At 47.7% G+C, this 24,673-nt stretch overlaps 1 protein-coding gene across 4 annotated transcripts in view; it reads left to right on the top strand.

The window, feature by feature from the left end:
- Positions 1-24,673, top strand: part of CACNA1H (calcium voltage-gated channel subunit alpha1 H) — a 194,335-nt gene that overhangs the window by 66,921 nt on the left and 102,741 nt on the right. For all 4 annotated transcript variants that reach the window (XM_085513923.1, XM_085513921.1, XM_085513922.1 and 1 more), the window contains exons 3-4: positions 20,820-20,931; positions 21,793-21,926. In XM_085513923.1, coding sequence (XP_085370049.1) covers positions 20,820-20,931; positions 21,793-21,926 — 246 coding nt within the window. The remainder of the gene's footprint in view (positions 1-20,819; positions 20,932-21,792; positions 21,927-24,673) is intronic.

The raw sequence follows: 24,673 nt of genomic DNA, 5'->3' as shown, positions 1-24,673 counted from the left end.
CTCAGTGCCACAACTCCATAGCTCTGGAATACCTCTAAGGACAGTGATCCCACCACCTCTCTGGGCAGCAATGCCAATGCCTGACTGCTCTTTTGGAGAAGAAACTGTTCTTAATATCCAACCTGAGCACTGAAGTGAGGCATAGGGCCTGTATTTGGTGTATCGAGGCTGTATTTCATGGTTCATAGGTCGGGAAGCCAGTGGAGGTGTGCTGTGGAGAGGTATGGGAAGCCAGGCTTCCTGGTTCCTGTGCAGACAGATGTCTGTGCCCATTGCTCTCCTGGTGTCTGTGAGCCAGGAGCAGGCTGCCAGCTGTGTGACCAGCTTCCAGCTGTGTGACAAGGCAGGCTGCAGCTCAGCAGCTGTTTCAACACTTTGTCACCGTGTGGCTGCAGGAGCTGCTCCTGGCACTGATACAGAGCTGTGGTCTCCAGGGTCCATCCTATGGTTGCATGGAGGTGACATTGTGCATGCCTTGGGGACATCCCAGCTCCCATCACTGTGGCTCTACACACCTTCCTGCCTTGCAGCATCGCTTGCAGCCCACGTGGCTTTGCTGTTCTCCTCCCCTTGGGGTCTCTGCAGGTGAGGTCAGCTTGCAGCACACCACCCTGCTGACAACGAGGGAAGTAGGCATGAAGTATAATTAAATTGAAAGCATATTTAAACTGTTTTCTGAGCACTACTTATGAAGGAGCATGGATATTCAGAGCATATTAAACTGTCAAATTTAATAAATCTTAAACAGCGTGGCCATGGGCCAACACCAATGCATATTTTTTGCAGCACCATTTAATTAAGAGTGAGCATTGTTCTTTAAGCTTATTCATTGTTCATCCAAGGCGGAGTGCACAGTAAGAGCCATAGAAAGAGTCAGTTCAATAAATTAGACCTGGCTGCTGCTTTTTTTGTTCGGTAGCATTGAATCTTAACCCAGCAAAAGGAAATAGTATGAAAAAGATTAGGGAATAGAGGGTGAATATAGCTCTGGTGGTGGAGAAACCAGAGCTGCAAGCTCCATCCTAAAGCAGCATGAGCACAAGGGATGCATATGAGATATTTCTTGGGGTGAGTTACAGTGGCAACAGATCAGAACTGGAACAGGTCTTAAAATGAGTCTTTGCTGGGAGCTCGGAACTGGAGCTATTGCAGCCTCAGCAGTGTTTCAATGAGGGTGGATTTTCTTTTTTCTTCCAAAATAACCTTGTTCCTTTTGACACAGGTTGGGCAGACGAGGCTGTGAGTGGCCTTCTGATACAGAAATGGCTCTAAGGTAGTCTGTGGCATTAAAAATGATGGCATGATTGTGGGAAAAGGAAGTGATGAGGGGGACAGAGGAGCTTGCCTTTCTCATGCACGTTGGAACATTGCCTCCGGCCCCTCCAAGCGATGCTCTTCTCTGTGCACAATTGCATTTTTCCATGTCTCAGCTTTCTGAAACAAGAGATGGCCAAAGGACTTGGGATTGCAAAGAAGAAGAAAAAATAAGAAGTCAGAATAATTTGCTAAGGAACTTCAAATGCAAATAAGTGGAGCTTTCCCAAGATCAGGCAAAACGTAACATTAAAATTCCCACCCACCACTTCTGTCATGCTTTCTTAGTCTTTGAGAACGAGGAGGCCAATGCTTGGCAAGTCCTCATTTAGAGCTGTCAGTCTGTAACCTTTGATTTAGATAACGTGTGAGAGGAATCAAAGTCCCTTTCCTTATATCACCTTTTCAGTTCCCCTGCATTTGGTTCCTCAACTAAAAAGCAGATGCGCATGCCCTTATTCCTTACCCAAATCTTCAGGCCTGTTAGACCAAGGAGGCTGTGATGTTACTGTTTCCCATGTACTACATTAAGACCTTCATCCTATAATGAGGGATAATTCAGCAGCTCTTCCTGCCTTCAGGTTGTCCCCACCTCACTTGCAAGAAGTCCTTGTGCTTGTGTAGGTTGCAGACAGATCATCTGCAGACTGAGTTGCAGAGCTTGGTACAGAGCTATGAACCATCTTTGAGGGGTTTTTCTCGGCTAAAGCACTTTCTATTTGCATGGAAATATAGAATCATTGTTTTTAATGGTGTGGCCATTCAAGAAGGTAGGATCACCCCTTGGACTTCCACCTGAGCCTTGCACTGGGTTGCAGAGATTCATGGCTGGATCCAACTCTATCTCTGCAGCTGTGTGAATTTTCACAGGACGAGCAGCTGTAATGGAGTGGGTGACACACTGTGGGGAAGGGAAGAAAGATAAATCAAAGAGGAGATCGTCTCCTGAAGGTGACAAGTGCTGAGGTAGCAGTGGGAGGCTGTCAGAAGCAATTAGGCACGAGAGCGACGATGCGGGCGCACGTGGGGATGTAGGGACAGCACAGGCAGCACGACGCTGTGTTCCTAAACCCGAGTGAGGTAATGGGGGAAATCCTCCTCTTGCACTTAGTCACTTGTCACTGCTGAGACGTTTCCAGAATTACACGTCCGATTGCCAGCAGCCTCCCCAGAACTTTGCAAAATGCTATTTTAACGAGCACTCTCCACCCCCGAGCTCCCAGTGAGGCTTTGGGAGAAGACCTTGAAATGGAGCACAGCATATGTTTCCCTGCTTACGCCGCGGACAGGGTGTATTTCTGGCACCATTCAATGTCAAAACACTCTCAGTATTTTTAGTCAAATTCCTCAGTAGGCACGAGCTCCTTGCAAACCAATGAGAAACAGAGCTCCCTTGCAAATATTCCTGGGATTCCTGCAAAGGGTATCGGGCTCTTGCATTCCTCCCACTGCAATGGCGCAATCCCGCTTTAATTAAAGAAATGATGAATGTAGAAATGCATGGAGAGCAGCTGACCCTGAGCAGAGCAAGTTGCTTCACCCTGTGTGTTTTCATGCTCTTGTTGTTGTGCTCTGTCCATTAGCTGTGTGGCACCATGGACAAGTGGCTTTGAGTGGTGTCTTAGGGTTTTCTGCAGCCAGACAGATCTTAAATGCAAAGATTTCCCTGTTGCATGTGACCGAGCGGTCTGGATGCCTCTGAGCTGGAATGCAAATATTTTTCAGTTCAACCTCTGTATCCAGCTGGGGAGGAAGAGCAAACAAACAAGCAAACAGATTAAAGCAGTGCAGAGGGCAGATAAGAGGGCTGCTGAGAGAGAGAGAGACCAAAGTCATTCCCTTCTGATGGCGGTGATGATGACGATAAGGCATCTGAAGCAGACATGACAATGGGTGGCATTGGCTCCAACAAGTGGAACCCCTCTGCATATCTCTGGCTTCATGTGCTCCTTCTCCCTGTAGGTTCTTATTATTTAAACCACTTATTAAAACTGTAGGAAAGCAAGAAAGAATGCATTCTTCCCCAACTGCCCGTGCTCCAAAACAGCCCCATCTCCTTTGGCACATACTTTCTGCAGCTCAGGAATGTTTTCCATCGTGGCCTTGGTCTCAAATTTAATATGCCGGGTTCTGCTGGTGGGGAAAGAATCATCATCATATTCTTATTTTTAATCCTTCAATGGACTGCTTAGTCACGACTCAAAGTGGACCCTCATTTCTGTGTTTTGTGAAAGATGCAACTTTGTCATTGCAAAACAACTGTAGGGAGAATGTGAAAACAGAATAAATCATGAGCTGGATAAAGGAAGGGGTGGGATGCTTTTATGTTGTCCCTAAGTATTAACATTTTATGCCACTCACATTCACTTTCAGATCTGCGAGACAAGAAAGTTGCATTGAAGAGTATGAGAGGAGATAATGCAGTGGAACATGGTTAATTATTAATATTAATATTTCAAAAGAATTTATGGTGGTTGTGGAAGGTTGTGTACTACGTGTTTTCCTCTGCAGTGTGCAACATATTTTGCTTTGTGCTGGTAAACTGCAGGGTGCAAGAGCTCAGGTTCTGATGTCTGCAGCTCCATACCAGCAGGGAGCATCTTGGGGGTGACCACATGTGTGGTGCCAGGTTGAGCTTCAGGGTTTCAGTAAGAGTGAAGGAGGACTTGAGCTTGGCACACCTATGCAGGGCAGCGTGTCCCTGGGCCGAAGCTCCCAGTCAGGATTTGTGCCATGTTGCAGCCACATCATGGTATCCCATACCGTGGTATCTGTGTAAATGGCTTTGCTGGTGGAGATCAGCCTTGTGGCAGTGAGCGTGAAGGGAGCATTGTGACTTCCAGAGCCAGAACTGAAGCTCATGTAAGATCCAGGATTTGAGAAGTTTGTCCTGTTCTCTTCTGTTTGCCATCTGAAGGGTTTCAAGAAGAACAAGGAGATCATAGAATGGAATCATAGAATCATTAAGGTTAGAAAAGACATCTAACATCATCCAGTCCAACCGTTCACCTCCAAGCTATACTGCCCTATACTAACTACCTCCCTAAGTACTAGGTCTACTCCTTCCTTAAGCACAGTGACTCCACCACTTCCCTGGATGTGCCAGTGCCTCACCACGGATTTAGCTTTGATTGGCACTGGTTATCTCCTAAGCTTCCCAGAACGAGCCTTCACTGTGTCCTTATAAAGGATGAAAAGATAGACCTGCTGTTACTTCTCAGCTCCATAAATTCATCTCTGCCTTCTACAGCGTGGTGTGGGAGAGGAGAAAAGGATGCATATGCACATGCCCTAGCTGTCACTGCTGGGCTGTAACTGCAATTTCATCCAGTCCTAATTTCATTGCTATCAGACACTTTGATTGAGCAGCGTGCTGGTGCTGTCTGGGGCTGCCATGTTACAGTGGGTTAATGCAGATTTGCAGTGCTTTGGCGTTTGCTGCTCTGCAGGATTGATGGGCTCAGAGTGAACAGAGGGTAGACGGGTGCTGCTCTGTGAGCTTCCCCAGCTTCTGCTCCTCATTCCCATTGGTTCCATTGCAGAAAAGTTGCTGAAAAATCCCTTCTCATGCAACTGGTGTCCCAGCTCGGTTGTTGGCCATCCCTGCTCATCCTCTCCATGCACAGCACTTTGGGAGCTGCACTGGGGTTTGCAGGCTGGAGGTGCCAAGCAGAGTTAAATTAGTTCATTAGAGCTGCACGATGAGCTCTGATCTGTGTTTTTATTGAAGCTTATTAGAGCGTCAGTGGATGAGAATTTATTTTTGATGTATTTTATTGCGCGGTGATTTACAATAAGCTCTTAAGGATTGCACCGTCATTGCTTCTAATAATCATTTAATACATATTCATAAAACATTTCTAAACGGTACCTTCGTTTGGAATATGTTATTGGAAGTGGTGCGTGGTTGTGTTGGAGCAAGGTAACTTCAGCCATGGCATTGCATTGAGACCCAGGACTGAGGATTCTGGGGGAGGAAGATGCGCTGGTTGGATTCCCCCAACAATTCAGAGAGAATCCTGCTTTGTTTGAAACCCTCACATTGACCCTAAAAGGTGGTTTATGAGTGTGCTGCTGTGTGGTGTGTAGCAGCACTTGGTCTATCACGATGTGATTTTGGTGGTGATTAGGAAAAAGCCCATGTGAAAGAGATGGGCCAAAGGGACCTCGGTGCTCTACATGTAGGTGGTGAAGTGAGGTGGTCACAGTGGGGAAAGTCAGAACTTCCTGAGGTTGACTGCTGAAGGTTAAGCAGTGATACCTACGCTTTGCTTATCATTTCATACCTTGCTCACCTCGAATGGAGATGCTGCGTTTTCTTCTTTGAGGTCTGGGCTGCTTCACTGGGATGGGCTGAATGGGCAGCTTTGAGAGCTTTCTGTGTTGTCAGCATGTGATCTGAGCATGGACAGCCATTGCCAGGGACAGGGTGGCTTTCCTGCAGGTATCCTGCTCTTTCCACGTGCTGATACTGAGCAACTGAACCTCCCATTGAATGCTGGGGGAAGGTTTTGTTTTGTTTTTGAGCTGTTCCCTTTATAGGGTAGGTTTTATCCTTGGGTTTCTCTGCATTTATTCCAGGAGCTCAGCAACCTCCAGCCCCTGTTGCTGGTCTAGATACAGGAGTTGCTTCCCTTCCTGGTAAATTGCAGTGTTCATTTTGTGCTTTGTCTGAGCTTTGTCACCCTGTGCTGAGACTCTCAGAGGGCTGAGCACTTTGCTTTTACCTGCAAAGAGCTTCAGATGGTCAGTGGGCATGGTGAGGTGGGTTGGGGCTGGACTTGGTGATCTGAGAGGTCTTTTCCAGCCTTAATGGTTCTGTGCCTCTGTGACACCCCAGTCCTGCTGCCAGCCAGAGCTGAGCACATTCACCCATACAAAAGCAAAGCTGATATGCAAATATCACCAGCAGTTGTGTAGCGCAGAGTCATTAACATTTGGGAAGCTGTGATTGTATAAGAAAACAAGAAAATAAATCAGCAGGTACTTTATCTTCCTGGTTAAACGTCCGTCAAGGGATCCAGTGGGATAGTTTCATTCCAGCAGAGCATCGAGTGCCATTCTGAGCGGGGGCTGCTCTTGGGTGGTTAATCACAAGGCAGTAATTGACTGTCATAGTGCTTTCTTTCTCATTTTTCTTCTCATTATTCATCACCCAGAGTGCAAAACAGAGCAAGAGGAGCTGCTGTGGGGCTCCCTGGGGGCTGTGTGGGGTCTCCCTGTCTGCAGGGCTCTGTGCCACTGATGGGGATGTGGCCTTGGGGGGGGGGGTTGGCACAGAGCAGCTGCCTGAGAGCACGCAGGGCCAGGAGCCCGTCCACCCTGCACGCTAAAGGCTTCCCCATCAATTCTTTAATTAAATGTTTTCCAGCAGTTTGTTGGCCAACGAAGCACTAAGCCTAAATTTGTCTGTTGCAATTAATGAATTCTGTTCCACAGGCAAATGGTTCTTTCTACTTGGATATACATATATTTTTTTCTAAGTCAAATATATTTCTCTTTGTGCCTTAGAATGAGAGCATCCTCCAGACTGCTGGCCTCACCCTGTCTGGTTCCACACCCCACTTCTGTCCCCATAACCTTCAGTGGCTCTGACTATCCCCTTCCCTTGGCCATTGCAAGCTCCTTCTCTCCCTTATCTCCCCAGATCTTTCTCCCTTTCCCCCTGTTGACCCCCACCCATGCCAGCACCAGCACTGATGTGGGGTCTGAGCTGCTTTCTCGAGATTGATTTAAGACCAGAGAGGCACCATGAGTTGCACATTTTGGCCCTTTAGATGCTCAGCTAATTGAATGGGGAATTGAAAGTTATTCTTACTCGGTGCAGTCTGGAGACAGCAAAATATTTCTCTTTCTGGAAAGATTGTTGGGCTGCTCAGCACGGCCGAGCAAATTTCACTCTCACCGCAGCCCTGCAGAGTCCCAAAGCTGCCTGTTTACCCAACATGACCAAGAAAGGAACAATACTGGAAATTGCAGCTCAGAGCACCAAAACAAGGCCTCGTGTCCATCAGCTTAGGTCGGGTGGGTGTGCTGGTGGCAATGCAAAGTGCCACATCCTAATGCAGTATCTCAGGTGGGGAGAGCTGGCACCGAGGGCATGTGTTAGAGGGCATAGTGAGGACGGGTTGGGGTTGGACTCAGGAATCTGAGTGTGCTTTTCCAACCTTTGCATTTCTGCAGGTAGCATCACCCTATTGAACTGCAATGGGGAGAAAGCATTGACCATGCATATTGCTCTTCTCATTTTTCCACCCCGTGCTTGCAAGTGAGATGCTCCTTCTCTTGCTGTTGTTGTTCTTCCTACATTTCCAAGCCCTCACCTCAGCACTGGGGTGCTCTGGGTGCTGTCATCAGGTTAACCTCAGCAGTGGCTCCTTGCTCTGCCCCATGGCTTATTGCCACCTGCAGAGACCTGCCCTGAGCTCCTTGCTGCAGCCCCATGCCCCTCTTCCCACTGAGCTGAAGCACCTCTGCAAATTCCGCAGTGCTCAGAAACCTCCCATGTCTGCCGATGTTACCAATTTACTCCAGATAACTGGAGAGAGAGGTAATGAATTTCAGCTGTTTACCTCTTTTAAAAACTCATTTCTGTTTAGACATAATTACCCAGCCACTTCTAAGAAAGGCACCATTGATTGCGGAGCTGAATTAGCATTTTGTTGCGTTGGCTCTGACAACCGCCTGCACCGACACGAGAGCACTTCATGAGCATTAACTCATTTAAAGCGTAAATTGCGACGGTGTAAATTGTGACGGCTTGGGCCTGGCTGAGCAAAGCTTTCTTTGTGGCTTCTCTGAGCACCTCCCATACAACAACCGGGAGCTGGGAGCTTCCCTAGGCTGGGAGGAACACTGCATGCAGGTTGTTTGCTACCAGGACACAACTGATAACCTTCTCCTTTGCAAAACTTATTAAAGCCCGAGGGCATAAAGGTTTATACAACAGCAGAGTACGATTAGTAGTTTAATCTTCAATTTTATGAAAAATGAGTTTTTTAATAAAACCTCAACCCTTCCTCGCTAGCGCCCAGTGCCAGCATCCACCCCAGGCAAGCAATCACAAGCAGCTGAGCTCAGTGCAGCCGCCCATGGGTTGCACTGTGCTCAGCTGGGAGCAGTTTTCTCCAGCAGAAATGCCCTCGCTGAGCTGCAGCAGGTGTTGAGGGTTTGCCTTATTTTGCTCCTGACCAGGCTGTGCTGTGCACTTGTGAGTTTGGTCGTTGCTCAGGTCTGAATGGAGCGTGTTCTGCTAGGACAGAGTATGGAGCAATGTAAAACTGTGATTTCCCGGTAATAATGCAGTTCTTATTATTTATTTCTATTTTTGCAGTATTAAGCTGGACTTATAACAGTGGGGGGGTACTTTGGGGGTTTTCGGTTTGCTATGCTTGGAATGCTATGGGATTTTGTTTTGACAGTCGTTGGCAGACCTGCTGTGAGCTGCAGTGCTGGGAGCCCACATCCACATTGATCTCTGCATGTTCTTAGTGCTCAGGGCTTGTGCACGGGCCAAGATTTAGGGCTTTGCTGGCCCACCCTGAGGTTGCTACTGTGTCTTTGCTGCCCTCCCAGCTGCATCCCAGCAGTGCAGGAGCTGTGTTGCATGTTGAGGCTCCTTCAGCATTCCCACCATTGTGCCATTTCTGTAGAGTTGTAGAATCATGGAATGGCTTGGGCTGGAAAGGGCCTTTAAGATCTTCATCCTTTCTTCTCCTTCCTCTCCGTCCTGCTTTCCCTCTTAAAGTCAGACTGTTCCCAACCTCTCCAACCTACGAGTAGGGCCTTAAAGGAGTACAAGGGAGCTGGCTGCTCCCTGAGGCCAGGAGAGGGGAGAAATGCTCCCATGTTTTTCATGCTTGCAAAACAGAATTTCTTTGCTTGCTCTTGCCCTGACCTTGTCCTTCTGGGTATGCATCCCCTTGGCCAGCCACGGGATGATGGGGACAATGGGGATGATGCTCTGTGGCACCACTCTGGAGCCGCAGTCTGCAGCACCCACTCGTCCTCAGGCTCATTCCTCGTGTGCTGGGGTAATGCTGTTTTGTTTGGATTGCAAACGCTGCAGGGGGAATTTTTAAAAAGCCTTCTTTTATTGCTGTTTAAAAATAATATAAAAAATGCAGCCCAACAAGTTTTCTATTAATATCAAGCATTGTAAGTCTTTTGTTTGCTTGGTTTGTTTACAAAATCCCTCATTTTGGATCTAAGCTACTTGACAGCATCCTTTTGAATATCTGTTAAAATAGACCTCAGTTTCATTCCATGCATTTTGGGAAGGATACAGAGCAATTTCACTTGTCGACTGTGAGCAGGAGATGGATGAGGCTGCTCCCCAGGCAGCAGCAGGGCAGTGCTGGGTGCTGCTTAGCGTGGGGAGCTGCCCTGGGTGATGGCTTTTAAATGGAAAAATAATGCAGGAGAAAAAGTCTTGCTGGGGACTCTATGATTTATGCAGTGAGTGAGCTCCTTGCATGCTCGCTTTGATCCAAGGGCTCTCCAAGCGTTTCAGGTTGTCAGGGTTTGCAGGGCAGGGTGCATCGAGCTGCAAAGGAGAGGCACTCTGCAGCAGCATCCCTTGGCTTCTGTTCCTCCTGATTCTGTTGTATGGTCAGCAGTGCAGGTGTTAATCACCATTATTGTAATAAGAAGGTTGGGGTGCAGAATCTGCTCCCTAAACTGTGTGCACCACAGCAGTCAGTGCAGTACCAGGCTCCGCTGCTCAGAATGGTGGGGTTGGAAGGAAAAAATCCCTCACCCTCCACTTGACAAAACTGAAGCTGATTTATACCGAGGGAGAAAAAAAACAAAGCAACTGAGATAGCAGAAAGCTGTGGCTCTCCATCAAAGCTCTGCTCAGCACAGGGTGAGGTCTGGGCTGGTGGCTGTGTGCCTGAGCCTTGTGTGGCCCAAAAGCTGCTGAGAGCTGGCTCGTGTCCCCTCCGCCCAATGGGACAGTGCTCCTCCTTCCTTCTGTCTGCTGCATCTCAGATCCACTGTCTGTTTGCTTTGATGATGCTCCAGCTGGAGGCAGGAGCAAGAGGTAGCAGGGCTGAGCAGAGAGAAATGAGGGCTGTGAGGGTCACTACAGAATCATAGAGTCACAAAATATTGCATTAAGGTCATAAGAGACCTCTGAAGTCACCAAGTCCAACCCCAACCCATCACACTCACCAGCCATGTCCCTCAGAAGTTGTTCTAGGGGCTTTTGTTCCTTCCCATTTCATCATCCCCATCCTAGAACTGTCCACATCTCCACTGTGGGATTTCAGCCCCTGGCTGACAGGAGCGAGCCCCTGCAGGGCTGTGCAGAGGGGGAGGCTGAGCTCCCAGGATTTGCCTCGTTGGCTTTTGCACTTGAGCACAAATCCCATTTTCAGCACCACCACCAGCACCAAGAGAGAGAAACAAATGCTTGCATGTTGGGTTTGCCCACTGGTGATGCAGATGGGTACGTCACCAGAGACCGGAATAACCGTGTTTCTTTCTATCCCTGCTGTGATGGCTGAGCCAGCTGGAGAGGGTATTTTCTCACTGAGCTCATGGAGGACCAGCAAACCTTGCCAAAATGCCCCTAGTGAAACATTTCCACCGGAACAGAGGAGTGGAGAGTCAGTGGGTTTTGTGCTGATGTCGCTGCTGACTGCCAATGTGATCAATGAGTGCTGCAGGGCCGGAGGGACCATCCATCCAGGGCTGCAGTTTGTTACAAAATGACCATTCTACCCAATTAATTTCATATTCCCCCATCCAAAACCTTCCAGAGCTCCCATGACCTTTGCTGCAATATGGGGACCTGCAGCAGCAAAGGCAGCCAGGACCATTGCTGGCCATTGCTGCCTGCACATAATTTGTGCCTCCAGTTTCTCTGGGATGAGGGTTGGGGCTATTTCTGCTTTATAGTCAGACATACCCTGGGTCAGTTGTAATACTGGATGTGCTGTGTTGGAAATGTGCGTCATTTTATCTTAGCATTACATTACTTTCTGGGGATAGGTGGGAGGGGCAGTGAGCTCCAGAATCCATCCAACTGCACTGTGACACCGTTGTATCCATCAGCATCCTGCACTGGGATTTGCCTCTTCCATGCAAGACACTGCAGCAGGTCTGCCCCATAATGTACCCGACTGCATGGGGACCCTGCATTGCTTCATAGCATTGCCATCACCTGTCCAAAGCAGAGCTCCTCCCATCCCTAATGCAGGTCTTTTGCATCCTGAGATTCTTGTAATTTGGGGGTTTATTACATTGCAGCCATGGGACGTGGAGTTACTTAAAGCAGTAGGTAGAAATTCACTGGCTGATAATACAGCTCGTTTTAAAGTTGAGCTAATTTAAATGTCAATCTAAACTGCCCCTTGAATCAAAGCTGCTTAAATTATTCTGGAAAATAATTGCCTCTATTCATCAGAAGAATGTGCCATGGATCCAAGCATAACATGGAGTGTTTGATTGGGGATTTCATTTTATTTTCTCCATTTTTTTTTTTGGTTTTTTTGTTGTTTTTTTTTTTTTTCCTCAGTATTACAGTCAGTTAAAAAAGAAAAGGGACAAGAAAAGGCTCCCTGCTCTGCCAGCTCCTTGTAGGATTTACCCTTCTCATACCCCCACTGTCATCAGTACAGGCTGCTGGGCAGCCCCTGCCTGCAGCAATAGTGATTCGTGAAGGCTGCAGCAGTGGGACCCAATCCAGCACCTGTCAATGCTTTGCTCCGTGGTGAAATTTGTTTCTTCCTCTAAACAAACCTTCTGTCCCGCGTGCCTCCCTGATTTTTACCTTTCTATTAGCATTTCCCAATTATTCAATGCTTTCTGGCAGGGTGACATTTGGTATTGCTGTTTATTGACCCTGGGGACCATGGCATTGACATTACTGCTATGGAGTGACATTTACATGGACAGCAGCGTTATATTGATATCGATAGTGGCAGCCAAGTAGCAGCATTAACTATGTGAGGCAAGAAGGGCAATTTCTGTTATTAATACTGATTTGCTTCAAAAAGGAATTTCAAGTAGTTTTGCTGGTCTTGTGAGGTCTGCACGGAGTCAGTCCCACACTTGGGATCTGCAGAGATGGGTTTGATGCCCCTTTTCCTTTTGATCCTCCTGCCTCAGTGTAAAATTAATCTGTGTGGTGCCTTAGTGGAAAACCAGGTTCATCTGGCTCTGCCTGCTTTTTGCTGCTGAGGGTTGTTGGGAGGCTCACATGGGGTAATAGGAAAATCTCTTCTCTGAAGGAGTGTTCAGGTGCTAGCACTGCTGCATGGGGAGGTGGTGGGATCACTGTCCTTGGAGATATTCCAGAACGGTGGAGATGTGGCATTGAGGAGATGGACATGGTGTGATGAGTTGGGATTGGACTTGGTGATCTGAGAGGGCTTTTCCAACCTTCAAGGAGGTTGAATGTGCCCTCAGTCCTTCTATGAAGCACTATGCTTGTCCTGTGCTCATCCCATCCCACAGACAAGGCTGGCAGTACCAGGTCAGCAGGGCTTGGGGTTTGATCCAATTTGAGACAATCCCATGCTGGGCTGTGGGCCTGGTGCTGCCCTGCCCAGGACATCCCATGTGCAAGGAGGGCAGAGGGAGACCTCCAAGAGTTCTTCTCATCCCCTGAGCCTTTAGCAGCCTGTCCATACTATCCCCAGAGCAATTGGGCTGTGGTGTGTCTTGTTTCCATCCCACACAGCTGTGTCTGAGCTGAAGCAAAGGACAGAGGAAGGAAAAGCACAGCTTATTTCTCTTACAGCTTTTTTATCTTTTAGCCTTTTGTTTGCCCATAGCAACCTGCAGAAAGGTTTGATTTTCCTCAGTGCAAGACATTGTTTACCCCATGCAACAGGACTTGCCTGGACGTTTGTAATTCCTATTGGAGGGAATTCCTGCCCAGTGCAGCACACAGTGAATACATGATATTGGGATGCTCTTGCTCTGAGCAACTCACCCAATACTCCCAGCCTGTGAACCACATTCCCACAGGAGAGTTCATGCTGAGAAGCACTGGCTATCAGTCCAGCAATGCACACTGTCCTGTCTCAATTTGGCAGCAGTTATTCTGTCCTGGGGTGGCTGGGATGGTGTGTGAGCCACCTGATACCCATTGGGACCTATGTGCATCCCACGGGGCTCTTGTGTTTCCCCAGAGTGCCACTGCAGGGCTGCAAGCAAGGCTGGCAGGAGCTCTGCAGCCCTCCAGCCTCCTCCTGTGCTGACATTTCCCATCTGTAAAAGGAGCTTTTTCTTACCCACCACACAGTGCTTTGGCAACGTTTAATTTATTTGCTTGCTTTTTCTTGTAAAGCATTTTTTCCCTGGCTGGAGAGATGACACAGAAAACAAAGTCATCCTCTTTTCTCTGTGTTCAGGGTTGCAACTGAGTTCACTTCCCCAGCACAGCGCTTTCGGGGCAGGGAGCAGCACAGCTGGGCACAGGTTGGGAGCGTTTTGCCTTACCCTGTAGGGTCTATAGGAAAAAGGCAAAGGGATGCAAAGGTGATGTGTTTCCATGGGAATTGCAGCCCTGGAGCTGCTTCATCTTCACACTGAGTTTCTTCCCCAGGAGGACTTGGTGACACCTGGCAGTGTGCTCTGGCTGTGAGCACCAAGGGCGTGAGGGCACAGAGGAGGTTTCCCTCCTCCTCTAGCAAATTCCCCAGGATCCTGGAGGGAACAGGGGAAGCAGTGCTCAGCCCAGACCTGTCAGAGCTGTGTGCATTCGCTCTGAACCCATCCATGTGTCCCTCTGTGGGAACAACACTTTTGAATTCACTCTTAGACAGAAAGCAAGCTCCAGAAAACCCAAACACTGCTGCCCCATAGGATTCAGCAGCCAAGGGCAGGTGGGTGGAAAGCTCCATCCCACCCTCTACCTGCAACCCCCTCTGCACAGTGCTCAGCCAGGGTTCACCCTGCAGCATCCTCCCAGCATCCCCCTGTTGCCATGACACTGAATCGCCCCCAAGGATGCAGCTGCAGCTCGCTGCCTGCACTGACCCTCTTCCCCCAGGATCCCGGCAGCTCACCCACACACCCATCACTCTCAGGCAATTACCTGCTCTGATTGCTTGCCACCGAGATGGGTGCTTATGTGTATTTTAATCAAGTGAGTCACGCAGGCAGAGGGGACCAGGCACAACAGCGTTTCAGTCCTCAGTTCCTCGCTTGGGGAAATGCTGGCTGGGAATGTAGTGAGTGTGATACGTGCTAATTTTGGGGAGCTTTAGTAGATTTGGTGAGTGAACGGATTAGGATGTGTGTGTAGAACTTTTGGGTGCGTTTGGGGTGAAGCAGATGGGGTTCCATCTCCATCCCTGGCCCTGAGATCTTTGTACATGATCCATCAGGAATAACACCCTGGAATGACTGAGGTATTTTGCTGTGATGTGGGAGCAGCAGGAAGGAGCCCCCCAGTGTGCTCCTGCCTGCACTGTGCTTTGCTCCCAGGGCCCATGCATCCATCACCATCAATCAGTACAACCTTATTTCCTCCCAGACCATCCTGCAGCAGTTCAGATGTCCCAATGACATGTTCAGTCCATTTGCTGTCATCACCCTGGGCACAGACAGGCACTAACGCTCTATATCCTGCAGAGAGGATTTGCCCCATGCACATGGCAGTGGCGTGGGGAAGTTTTCCAATGAGGCTGGAACCACATCCCTTTGATTTAAGAGGAGGGCGAATATCCTCCCTCCTCTTTTAGTGATTCTGTGATTCCATATGAGGGGATATGGTGTAGTGGGGAATGTTTTTTTGGTGGTAGGTGAACAGTTGGACTGGATGATCTTGAAGGTCTTTTCCAACCTTGCTTGTTTGAGATCCAGACGACAAAGGACAGAGATACACAAGGCAGGAAGGAGCCGTGTTATGATCCCAGTTTCACTCTCAGAAAGCCCCAAGGATGGAGATTAATTTTGCATCCATCGTGCACCCCTCAAGGTGCTCTCCTGCCCATGTCATCTTTCAGCTGGGAGTTTAATCCCCTGCTGCTGCACACCCGGCTCATAACAGCCTCCCATCAACGTGACAACAGGCAGGGAAATGGAGCTGTCTGACAAATGACACATGACAAGGACTTGGAGTTAACTGCTTTTAAATTCATTATGGCTCCGAAAGATTGGCTTGAGCAAGGTGAATGATTTAAGGTGCATAATGAGATGGATTTATCCTCCTTTTACTGCCAGTGAATGATCTGTGAACAAGCTTTGATCTCTGCACTACAGCCATTACCAAGATTTGTCAGCACAGGGGGAGTTATTTGAGAACTGCTGCCCATTCGCAGCAGTGGCTCAGTGGATGCAAGCAACCCTCCTGATGGGACAAGTGCCAGCTTCTTGGTGCTTTCAGAGCAAATGCCTTTGGTGCTAACACATTTCCATTGAGCCCACCGTGCCAAAACCAGCGTGGGGATGTTGAGATGGCACTGTGCATCCATGCTCTGCAGATTGCTGTATGCAGAGCATCCAATGCTGCACAGCCAGGAGCTCTGCCTAGCATCAGTGCTCCCAGTCTCTAGCTGTGAATTATCCTCACACTGGGAGAGAAAGGCACATCCTACAGCAATCACTTGGCTTTCACACACGTTGCTCTGCGTCCTTTCGGTGCCTCGTGATTATTTCATGTTTCATAACAAACAAATGGGGTGTAGTTGCTCCAGTAACTCAGGCTAATGCTTTCTTAAACAAGAATTCTCTGTGGTCAGCCCTGTCTCCAATGACATGTGCCAACTTGGTGTCTTTCAGGCTGAAATATTGCTCCTGGGTTGTGTGTTTGTGGTGCTTTTGGGGAGGCATATATTTCTGAAGTGCAGCTGCCTCATTTTGTTTTACAAGTCGTAAGTAAATGAACTCCAATGATCTGGTGCGGTATGAGCACTAAAAATAGCTTTAATCAATCAACTTTCTTAAAAATAAGAATGTTCCTAAAAATGATGCCGGCCCCAGCCAGTGTTGCCTCCTGGGATTTTTGTTCCAAGTCATTTTTCTTGCAGTTCCTTTCTTTTTCCCTTTCATTTTTTGTTCCTGCTCCTATTTACCAAATGCCATCAAGTTTGGGCTGTTTTCTATTGCTTAGCACAAAGGATGAGGTGAAGACTTTTAAAGCTGTTTTTGTCTCCGGTTGCGTGAGCTGATGAGGAGTGTTGTTCCTACAGCTTGCTGTTGTTTCCCAGGTTTGGATGGGGCCACGGGCTGCCTGATCAGGGACCCATGTCAGGAGTAGAGCTCAGGGGGCTGTAAGGACCTGCAGTGGCAATGCTAAGTCAGGGCCTGAAGCAGTGATTGAGCACCTGGTAGGAAGGCAGGGCCAGCCCAGGGGAGCTCAGGTGTGTGCAATACATTTGAGTGACTGGAAGGGGGGGAGCCAGGATCCACCACTTCCCAGACTTCATTTAAGCGTTGACAGTGGAGGTGAGGGCATCTCTTTGCTAGAGATCCCTGCCTGCCTGATACCTTCCAAAGGTAAGCAGCTCTTTTTCCTTTATTTCTGCAGCTGCTGCATTTGGGCTTGTTCTCGTTTACTGTAGTGAAAGAATTTGTCACCCTGCTATTATCATCCCATTATAGCATTACAGGACCCTTCCAACCCATTCTATGGTTCTCCAGTCCATTATATCATCCTATGGTTTTGTAATCATTAAGATCCCTTCCAACCCATGTTATGGTTCCTCAACCCAACTTATTCACTCATCGCATGGTTCTGTAATCTTTAAGATCCCTTCCAACCCAACCATTCTACAGTTCTATGATTCCTGAAAGCATTTCGCTGCTCCAGAGCCATGTTGCTGTCTCCTATGATAGCTGCTTTGCATGTGACCATCCCAATGTGCATCCTCATGGTGGGGACTGAGCATCCCACATCTCCCCGAAGCCCTTTGGTGGGGATGGTTATGCAGCACCCTGGCTTACAGCTGGCCTTGTTTCTGAATGGAAAATAAGACTGTGGAGCTGCAGAGCAGGAATTACAGCCCCAGGTGCATTGCATGCTCAGCTCTTCAAGACTGCTCTGGAAATCCCTGTTCATCAGATGTGTGTGTATATATATATATATGTGTGTGTGTGTGTGTGTGTAAGTGTATATTTAGTGCATTAGTCACATCTTAGACTGTAAAAGCTGAAACTTCAGTTGGCTGCTACTTCTGTAAACATATGTTCTCCTTGTAACTATAACTTGGCTTTTATTGCTGTGTGTTGTTCCTCGGCGCTATGTGCGGTACGTACAGATATGGTAACAGTAATAATCACAATGCTGCTAAATCCAGGCCTTTAAAATAATGGGTTAAGTCTCCAAAATCCCCCTGACTGGTTTAAAAATAATAAGATTATAGGAAAACAGTAAGTATCGTGAGCTTGTCTCGCTGCTTTGCTGGTGCTGGGTACTGGGCTCCCATTGCTCCATTGTGGATTGAGGCCAGGGCAGCTTCTTCTGCCTCTGAGGTTAAGCAGCAGATCCTTCATCATGAGACTTGGGATGGAGCAAGGAACTCTGTGACACCACAGTTTTACTGTGTTTATTGCAGAAATATTTCTAGAATTCAAGGGGTGGGTGGTAGAGATTGTCTTGATGGTGAGGCGAGGGAGGAGATGAGCAGTGTGTTGGGATGTCTGAGCCCTTCCCATGCCCATACCTGGAGTGTTGTGCTCATATTTTTGGGGGGGGAGAGGAGGAAGGCACTGAAATGCAGGGCTGCAGGCATGGCAGTGCACCTGGGCAGCATTAATCTGAGTATTAAAAACATTGCTTTCTGGTTAGACAGGCATTTTCTTTTTAAACCTTTCATTTTCGTATTGAAGGAGGCTTCCAGATTTTTAAAGAAAATATTAAGACTTTGGCCTGCAGGCCAAGAAATCCCCTTATAACATTGTGCAAATGTGTAAGTACAGTGAAGTCTTCCAGAAACAGGAACTCTCTTCATAGTTTTGCTGGATGAAATGTGTGCAACAGAGATCCAAGTTGCATCATTGCCGTTCATTCTGTACCTCTCTTTGTGCCAAGAATCAGAATGTTTATGGGGGGAAGGTGCTGGGGGAGGCTAAGTCTCCTTTTGGGGTTTTTCAATGAAGCAGAATCATCCTTTTCTGTTTTGTTGCTGTGGGGCTGAGGTCAGCTGTGTGTTAAGATGTGGCCCTGCTGGGACATCTTTGGGTAACCAGCACTTTCCAACCTCAAGCCGCTGCTGGTGGTGATTGTAGTAAAACCCCAAGAAAGCTGCTGGAGAGCATCAGCCCCAGCCCTTGAGCTATAGCAGCAGGTGCTACCAACAGAACTGTGGGGCAGGGTCTCACTTCTGTGCTGCCTCTTCTAAGCACAGGGCTGGATTTCAGCGAAACAGCACGTGCAGCTACGTGAGCTTGGCCCAGATTCACTTTGGATGCTGTTATTCTGGAATGTGCAGCAAATCTTTTGCTATGATTGCCTCCAGCAGTTTGTCTGGATCTCCTCTTTGCATCTTTTCAAGTCTGAGAGCCGAGAAGTTGGCTGCTTCTGAAGGGGATGGTACTGGAGCAGTGATATCCATGGTAGCCTGAGGTACCTGTTTTGCAGTCACAAAACGGGGCTTCTTTGGTGTTAGCAGCAAGGAAGCAGGGAGTGAGCTGACATTGCCTTGAATATCTGTGTACCAGAGGGAGGGAGGATTAGTCCCATTAGGGCAGAGCTTTCGGGGTAATCCTGCTTTCAAATTAGGGAGCAAATCACCGTCTTTAATCTGATTCAAAAATAAATAGGGCAGGGACTTAATGCTTCCTCCTCTGCTCCTTTCTTCCACCAAATCAGAGCTACTCCCCATACCTCTTCCTCAGCCTTTTATTCCAAGGCAGCCAAAGTTGTTCTGGTTTCTTTCTTGCTGCTGCAGCTTTGCTGTTTGTGATTTGGCATCAGGGTGAGAAAGATCTAAGCAGCAAACAAACTGTCCGCACTCCTGAGGTCTCAACTCAGCAGCAATTAAGCCTTCATGGAGGCGGGCTTTTCCTTGTTTTATCTGGAAAAACTCCATTCTGATAGTGTGGCTATCAAAACCAGTCCATGCCAATGATTCAGTTTTGACAAGTCAATGTTTTCTAATGGAAAACAAAACCTAATTCTTGTTTGGTTTTGCTTGAGACAGAGTCTGGGATGGTTGAGAGCTGGTTGAGAGCAGCAACAGAGCAAGCAGCCCCTGTTGGACAGTGATCTTGAAGCCTCATTCATTCTTGCTGTGGGGAAAAGTCCAGGGGATGTGAGCTCAGTGCTTCCCCATCACTGCTGCAGTGGAGGAGCAAGATTGGAGCAAACAGATCCTTGTGTTTCCCTCCTCCAGGGGAAGCAGACCTCATTCATCAGCACTGCTACACGGGTTTTACTTGTTCGTGGCTCAAAATCCATATGCTTTTATTTCTTTCTTTAAAGAAAAAAAAATAATCCACATGTGTAAGTGAAATGAATGTGGCTGCAGGCACCCTGGGAACAGTCCAGGAGCCGTGTTTACAGGGAGTTCTATACGAATCCCATCAAGCAATGCAAATATTGTAAGTAGGATGTGGTCATGGGTGAGAATTTGTTTGGGTCTGACATGGGCTGTTCACTCCATGGAGCAGGATTACTGCTCTGCTTCTAATTAGCTGAGAGGAAAGGAGAGCCAGACAGCCCCTAAAAATGTCAGAAATCAGAACAAAGTCAAAGGAAGGGGGGAATTAAAACAGACCAGTGCTGGCACTGCTGCAGCACACGAGTGCTCTGGGGCTGTGGCCAGAAGCTCACCTGCTCCGGCTCCCATCATGGAAGCCTGGTTTTATTTGTTTCAGTTGTTTGGTTTATTCCATGTATTTCCATTTTAGGCAAGTTCAAAGAAGGCAATTTTTCATTATCAGGAATAAGACAATGCCCACGTTCTACCCTCTCCATGATCCCTCACTCACATACACTCATGTGTTTGAAAGCATAAAGGTTTATTCATACACAGATGTTTCCAATTATTTCCCGAAGAACAGTTCTCTCATTCATCTTTAATGCATGAAACTCCTGTTTAGTTCCCCAGAACCTTTTTTTATTGTTTGTAATAGTTATACCAACAGCAGTAACCATAAGCTCTGGGCCTGTTTTGCACTGATGCAAATCACCACTTACTGTGCTGCTACTATTAATGTTGAGCACTGGTGGATCCTGCAAGACAAGTGCAGTCTTTTTTTGGTGGCTGTGGAGGTATCAAGCCTGGAACCCTTTCTGTCCCTGAAGCTGTGCTGAGCTCCCTGTGCTCTACATCCCATCTTGTAGCCTGTCAGCATGGCTGGCCCTGCCAAAACTTGTGCTGGTCATGATGGCTCTGATTTGGTTTCATCCACAGTCCTGATGCAGAGCTTGAGTTGAACTCCATGAAGCTTAGAAACCATGCAGGACTTTAAACTTTAGCAAATCTGGGATGCTGGGGGGTGTTTTCAGTTTGTGTGATGAGTGAAAGGTTTGTGATGTTTAAGTTGTGCAGTTCCCCAGCTTCCTACTGGCAATGTGTGCTCTCCTTAACGCATCCTCTCACCTGGTTCGAGCACGTCAGCATGCTGGTCATCCTCCTGAATTGCGTCACTCTGGGCATGTTCCAGCCCTGCGAGGATGTGGAGTGTCAGTCGGAGCGCTGCACCATCCTGGAGGTAAGGCTGGCCCTGAGCTGGGACCCATCATGTCCCCAGGATACCCAGAAAGCCTTACATGTAGTAGGGGTTTCTGAACATGACACACTTGGGCATTCATGGTTGCCCTGACACATGGTAGTGCAACACGCTCAATGCATCTGAATCCCTTGTGTATCTGCTGCTTTAATTGCTTCTGAGTGTTCCAGCATTAAAAGGAGATGAATGGGATCCTTCTCAGCAGCTCCTACCCCTTTCAAAGCCTGATACTGGCTGGATGATAACAACGTATTGAGTGTATTTGTGAAAAACAGAGTGTTATTCCAGTGGAATTTCAGGCTGAAAAGGGCTGCGACTAAAGCCATTGCTATTCCATTCTGTCACAGCTTGCAGGAGTTAACGGAAGCCAGAAAATGGGGTAGAAAAACCTTAACTCCTTTATGGAGACATTTGGATGCCAGATATTAAATGAAGTGAAATAATGGAGCAAACCTGTAGTTTATCAAGGGATAAGGTAATATTCAGAGGAGGTGAAGCTCACACAGCAGTGTGAATGGACATGGGTATACAGTGGGAACTTGGCTACTTGGCTTCCACATGGACACCATCAAGTTTACCAATAATCTACCTAGGCCTTCAAATGGAAATGCCAGAGACTAATGCTAAAGCTTTTTGGGCAGCAGACCTACCAAGTAGTTATACCCAAGGGTTGCCATCGCCCACCAAGTGCTGTAGGTCATATTTCTAAGCTCAGTAGGTGGCACTTTGGTACCACTGCCCAGCCCTGCAGCCTCTGCCAGGGTGTACAGTGCCTCTGCTTTCCCTTTCCATGGTAAGAGAACACAGTAGAACTGACTGTAATAATCTTTTGCTGGTCTCCAGGCATTTGACGACTTCATTTTCGCTTTCTTTGCGGTGGAGATGGTCATCAAGATGGTGGCTCTGGGGATCTTCGGGCAGAAGTGTTACCTTGGAGACACATGGAATCGCCTGGACTTCTTCATCGTGATGGCGGGGTCAGTAACAAAACCTCATAACGTTGCCTTAGACGTGAAAGCCAGAAAACCCCAGAGAACCCAAATCTGTAGGTTGTCCTGGCTGGTTTTCATAACATCTTGTGTAAGATTTCCAGCTCCAGCCAGCACCAAGTCCCATAAGTCTCATTTGGTTTAACCTCTGGCAACCACACCAGGTTATGGATTGCAGTGTGGCTGTCAGGGCGAAAGCCTTTGGGTTGCCACTAGGGATCCTTTGGTCACTGTCAAACCAGGTGTGTGTTGATCCAACCCAGTGCTCACAGTAAGGTTTCCATCTTGAGAAGGGATGAAGAAAGCACACGGCAGCTCAGTCCTGCTCCTGCCATGTGGCACCATTAGAGTGAGACAGAGACAGAAATTAGCCAAACAAGGGCAATCAAGCCCAAAATCTGCTGGAGAAAGTTGAAATCCCAGTGCAAGTGCCTCTCCAGAAGTTGACTAGCAGCTCCTGTTGCTCCTGTTGCTCATCCTCCCAAATTATGAGTGCGTGCACATGTCTACAGTAAACTCCTGTTGGTTTATATTTATGTACTGTCTCCCACAGCTGCTTATTTGTGTAGGATGTGTTAATAAATAGATAGAATTTATTTGTGGAATCACCCAAGGAAGATCTGTCTGCTTTTGACATCAGCTCCTGCAAAATTCTAACTGTGTGAACTGAAAACTTGGCAGGTCTAAGACTTTATTCTATAAATAGATGGATTTTAGAAACTCCAGGCTCTCTTACCTGCTCAGTGTACCCTATGAAGGGATAGACTGCTTTAATGACAGAGCTCTGCCTTATTTCTTAATTCCTGGTTTTATAATGACCAGCCTGGGGTTGATTAGAGAACTCCTGTAATACATTGGTCCGTTTTTACCCTTACTTTAGCAACGTACAATCTTAACTGCACTTAGAGTTGCATTTTGATCCACGTTATTTGTCTGGCATACAGCTTGGAACGGCCCTACAGGCTTGAATCAAACAGGAGCCCTCCTGAGCAGAGCTGCTTTGAACCAGTGTGAAGTTTCAGCCTAGGGAAGAACAGCAAGAACAACAACAGTCAATGATAATTACTATTTTCTTTCCCAAGCTGCTGCAGCAACATTTAAACATTTAGTAGAAGAGTGGGGCGTGACTGTAGGGGAAATGTGGGATCAGAAATGTGATGTCCATAACCAACACACCAACAGGATCCCATGCTGAGCTCTCCTGATGGGCAGGCAGAGCCATCAAACAGATCATGGTGTTGTACTTGAGTGTATTTGGGCCATACAGCAAGGGGCACACAGTTGGAATAACAGGTGCTTTTTCCAAATGCTAGATGGATGTGATGCAGTTCTTACAAGGTGTTTCTGATAAGAAGTGCTGCACAGAGCTGCCTACGTTGTTTGTCCCATTCGGTGTCCTTAAATAAGCTGATTTGGCTGACAAGCAAGTGTACCAAAGAGAAAGGAGGGTGAGCAGGGAAACTACAAAATAAACATATCTTCTGCCTCTAGCAACAGATTGTGTCTGAAGTTTGTTCCAGCACTGAAAGCCCTTTCATGTTTTGCTCGCCTGAGAAATGTACCCTGGAAAATTTCAGAGCAAATGGAGCTCACAACCCCTGGGTCTGTCCAGCAGCCAAGTTGAAAGCGTTTCCCAAGCATCAAAAATATTGCCTGCAAAGGCTGAAAGCAGAGATGTTTCTTGTGCATCCTTCCCTGGAGGTGCTGCAGGCTCATGTGGTTTGTGCTTTGGACATCTTTATCTTGACAGCTGGAGGAGTGGGAGCTGAGCATGGCAGCAGACAAAGACTGTGCCTCCTGTTTCCCACTACTGGGAGGCTGTGGGGATTCACCTCTAGTCCGTGCATATCCCAAACGTCCAACTTCAGCAAGTTTCCATTGGAGTTTTCCAAGGTATCCTTGGCTGAGAAGCGCAGTGTGAAGAGGACCCCAGGCTACTCCTTGGCAAAGGATCCTTGGACTCATCCATGAAGGCTTGACATGATTTCACTGCAACAAGTTCAACCTGGAACCCATCACTGTCAATCAGGTGGATCAAGATGGCTACAGTGGGTAACTTGCTTTGAAATCCTAAGTGGAGTGTCATGGAAATCCAGAATGTTGGAGTCATAAAGGCTGTTTCCTAGGCCATACTGTGGATTATTCATCTTTCATCAGCACTATTGGAGCTCCAAGTGGAGCCCCAAGAGCTGGCCCTTAAACAAACACATGGGTGCATGGAGCAGTTCATACTCCTTTCACGTGCTATTAAGAGTTCAGAAACTGTCTCAGTTACAGCAAAACCCACGTGTTCATCCACCTGATAAACTGTGTGTGTGCTTTGCTGGGATCAAGCCAGCCAGCAGGCTCAGGCTTCTGCTCTTTGCATTGAGACAATGCTGTCCCTGTTCCTTCAAGAGCAGCTTCCAGGAGGCCCCATTGCTGGCTTGGCCCCTCAGTGCAGGTGGGAATGGGATCTCCACTGTGTGGTCCCTGCAGCCCCATTCTGGCTGCTCATTGAGCACATGTTGGGTGTAAGGTCTGGTGTGCTGAGTTTTCAAGCTGTTCGTCATGTTGGGCTGAGTTCCTATATACAAGCTTTAAGGTGGCTTTGATTTATAAAGAAATGTTAACTGTCTCAGGAAAAAAACAACACCCCCAGGAGGTTATCACATGCCTGGCCCCAAGTCACTGCTGGGCACAGAGTTGGTTCAAGGAGCAAAGTCACCTCCGTGTCATGGCAGGGATTTTGTGAG

This window comes from Coturnix japonica, chromosome 13, assembly GCF_054131305.1.
Source record: "Coturnix japonica strain WE chromosome 13, WE-NBRP24, whole genome shotgun sequence".
Classification (NCBI taxonomy): domain Eukaryota; kingdom Metazoa; phylum Chordata; class Aves; order Galliformes; family Phasianidae; genus Coturnix; species Coturnix japonica.
The sequence above is the reverse complement of the archived record's forward strand: the minus strand, read 5'-3'. Positions and strand labels throughout refer to the sequence as shown.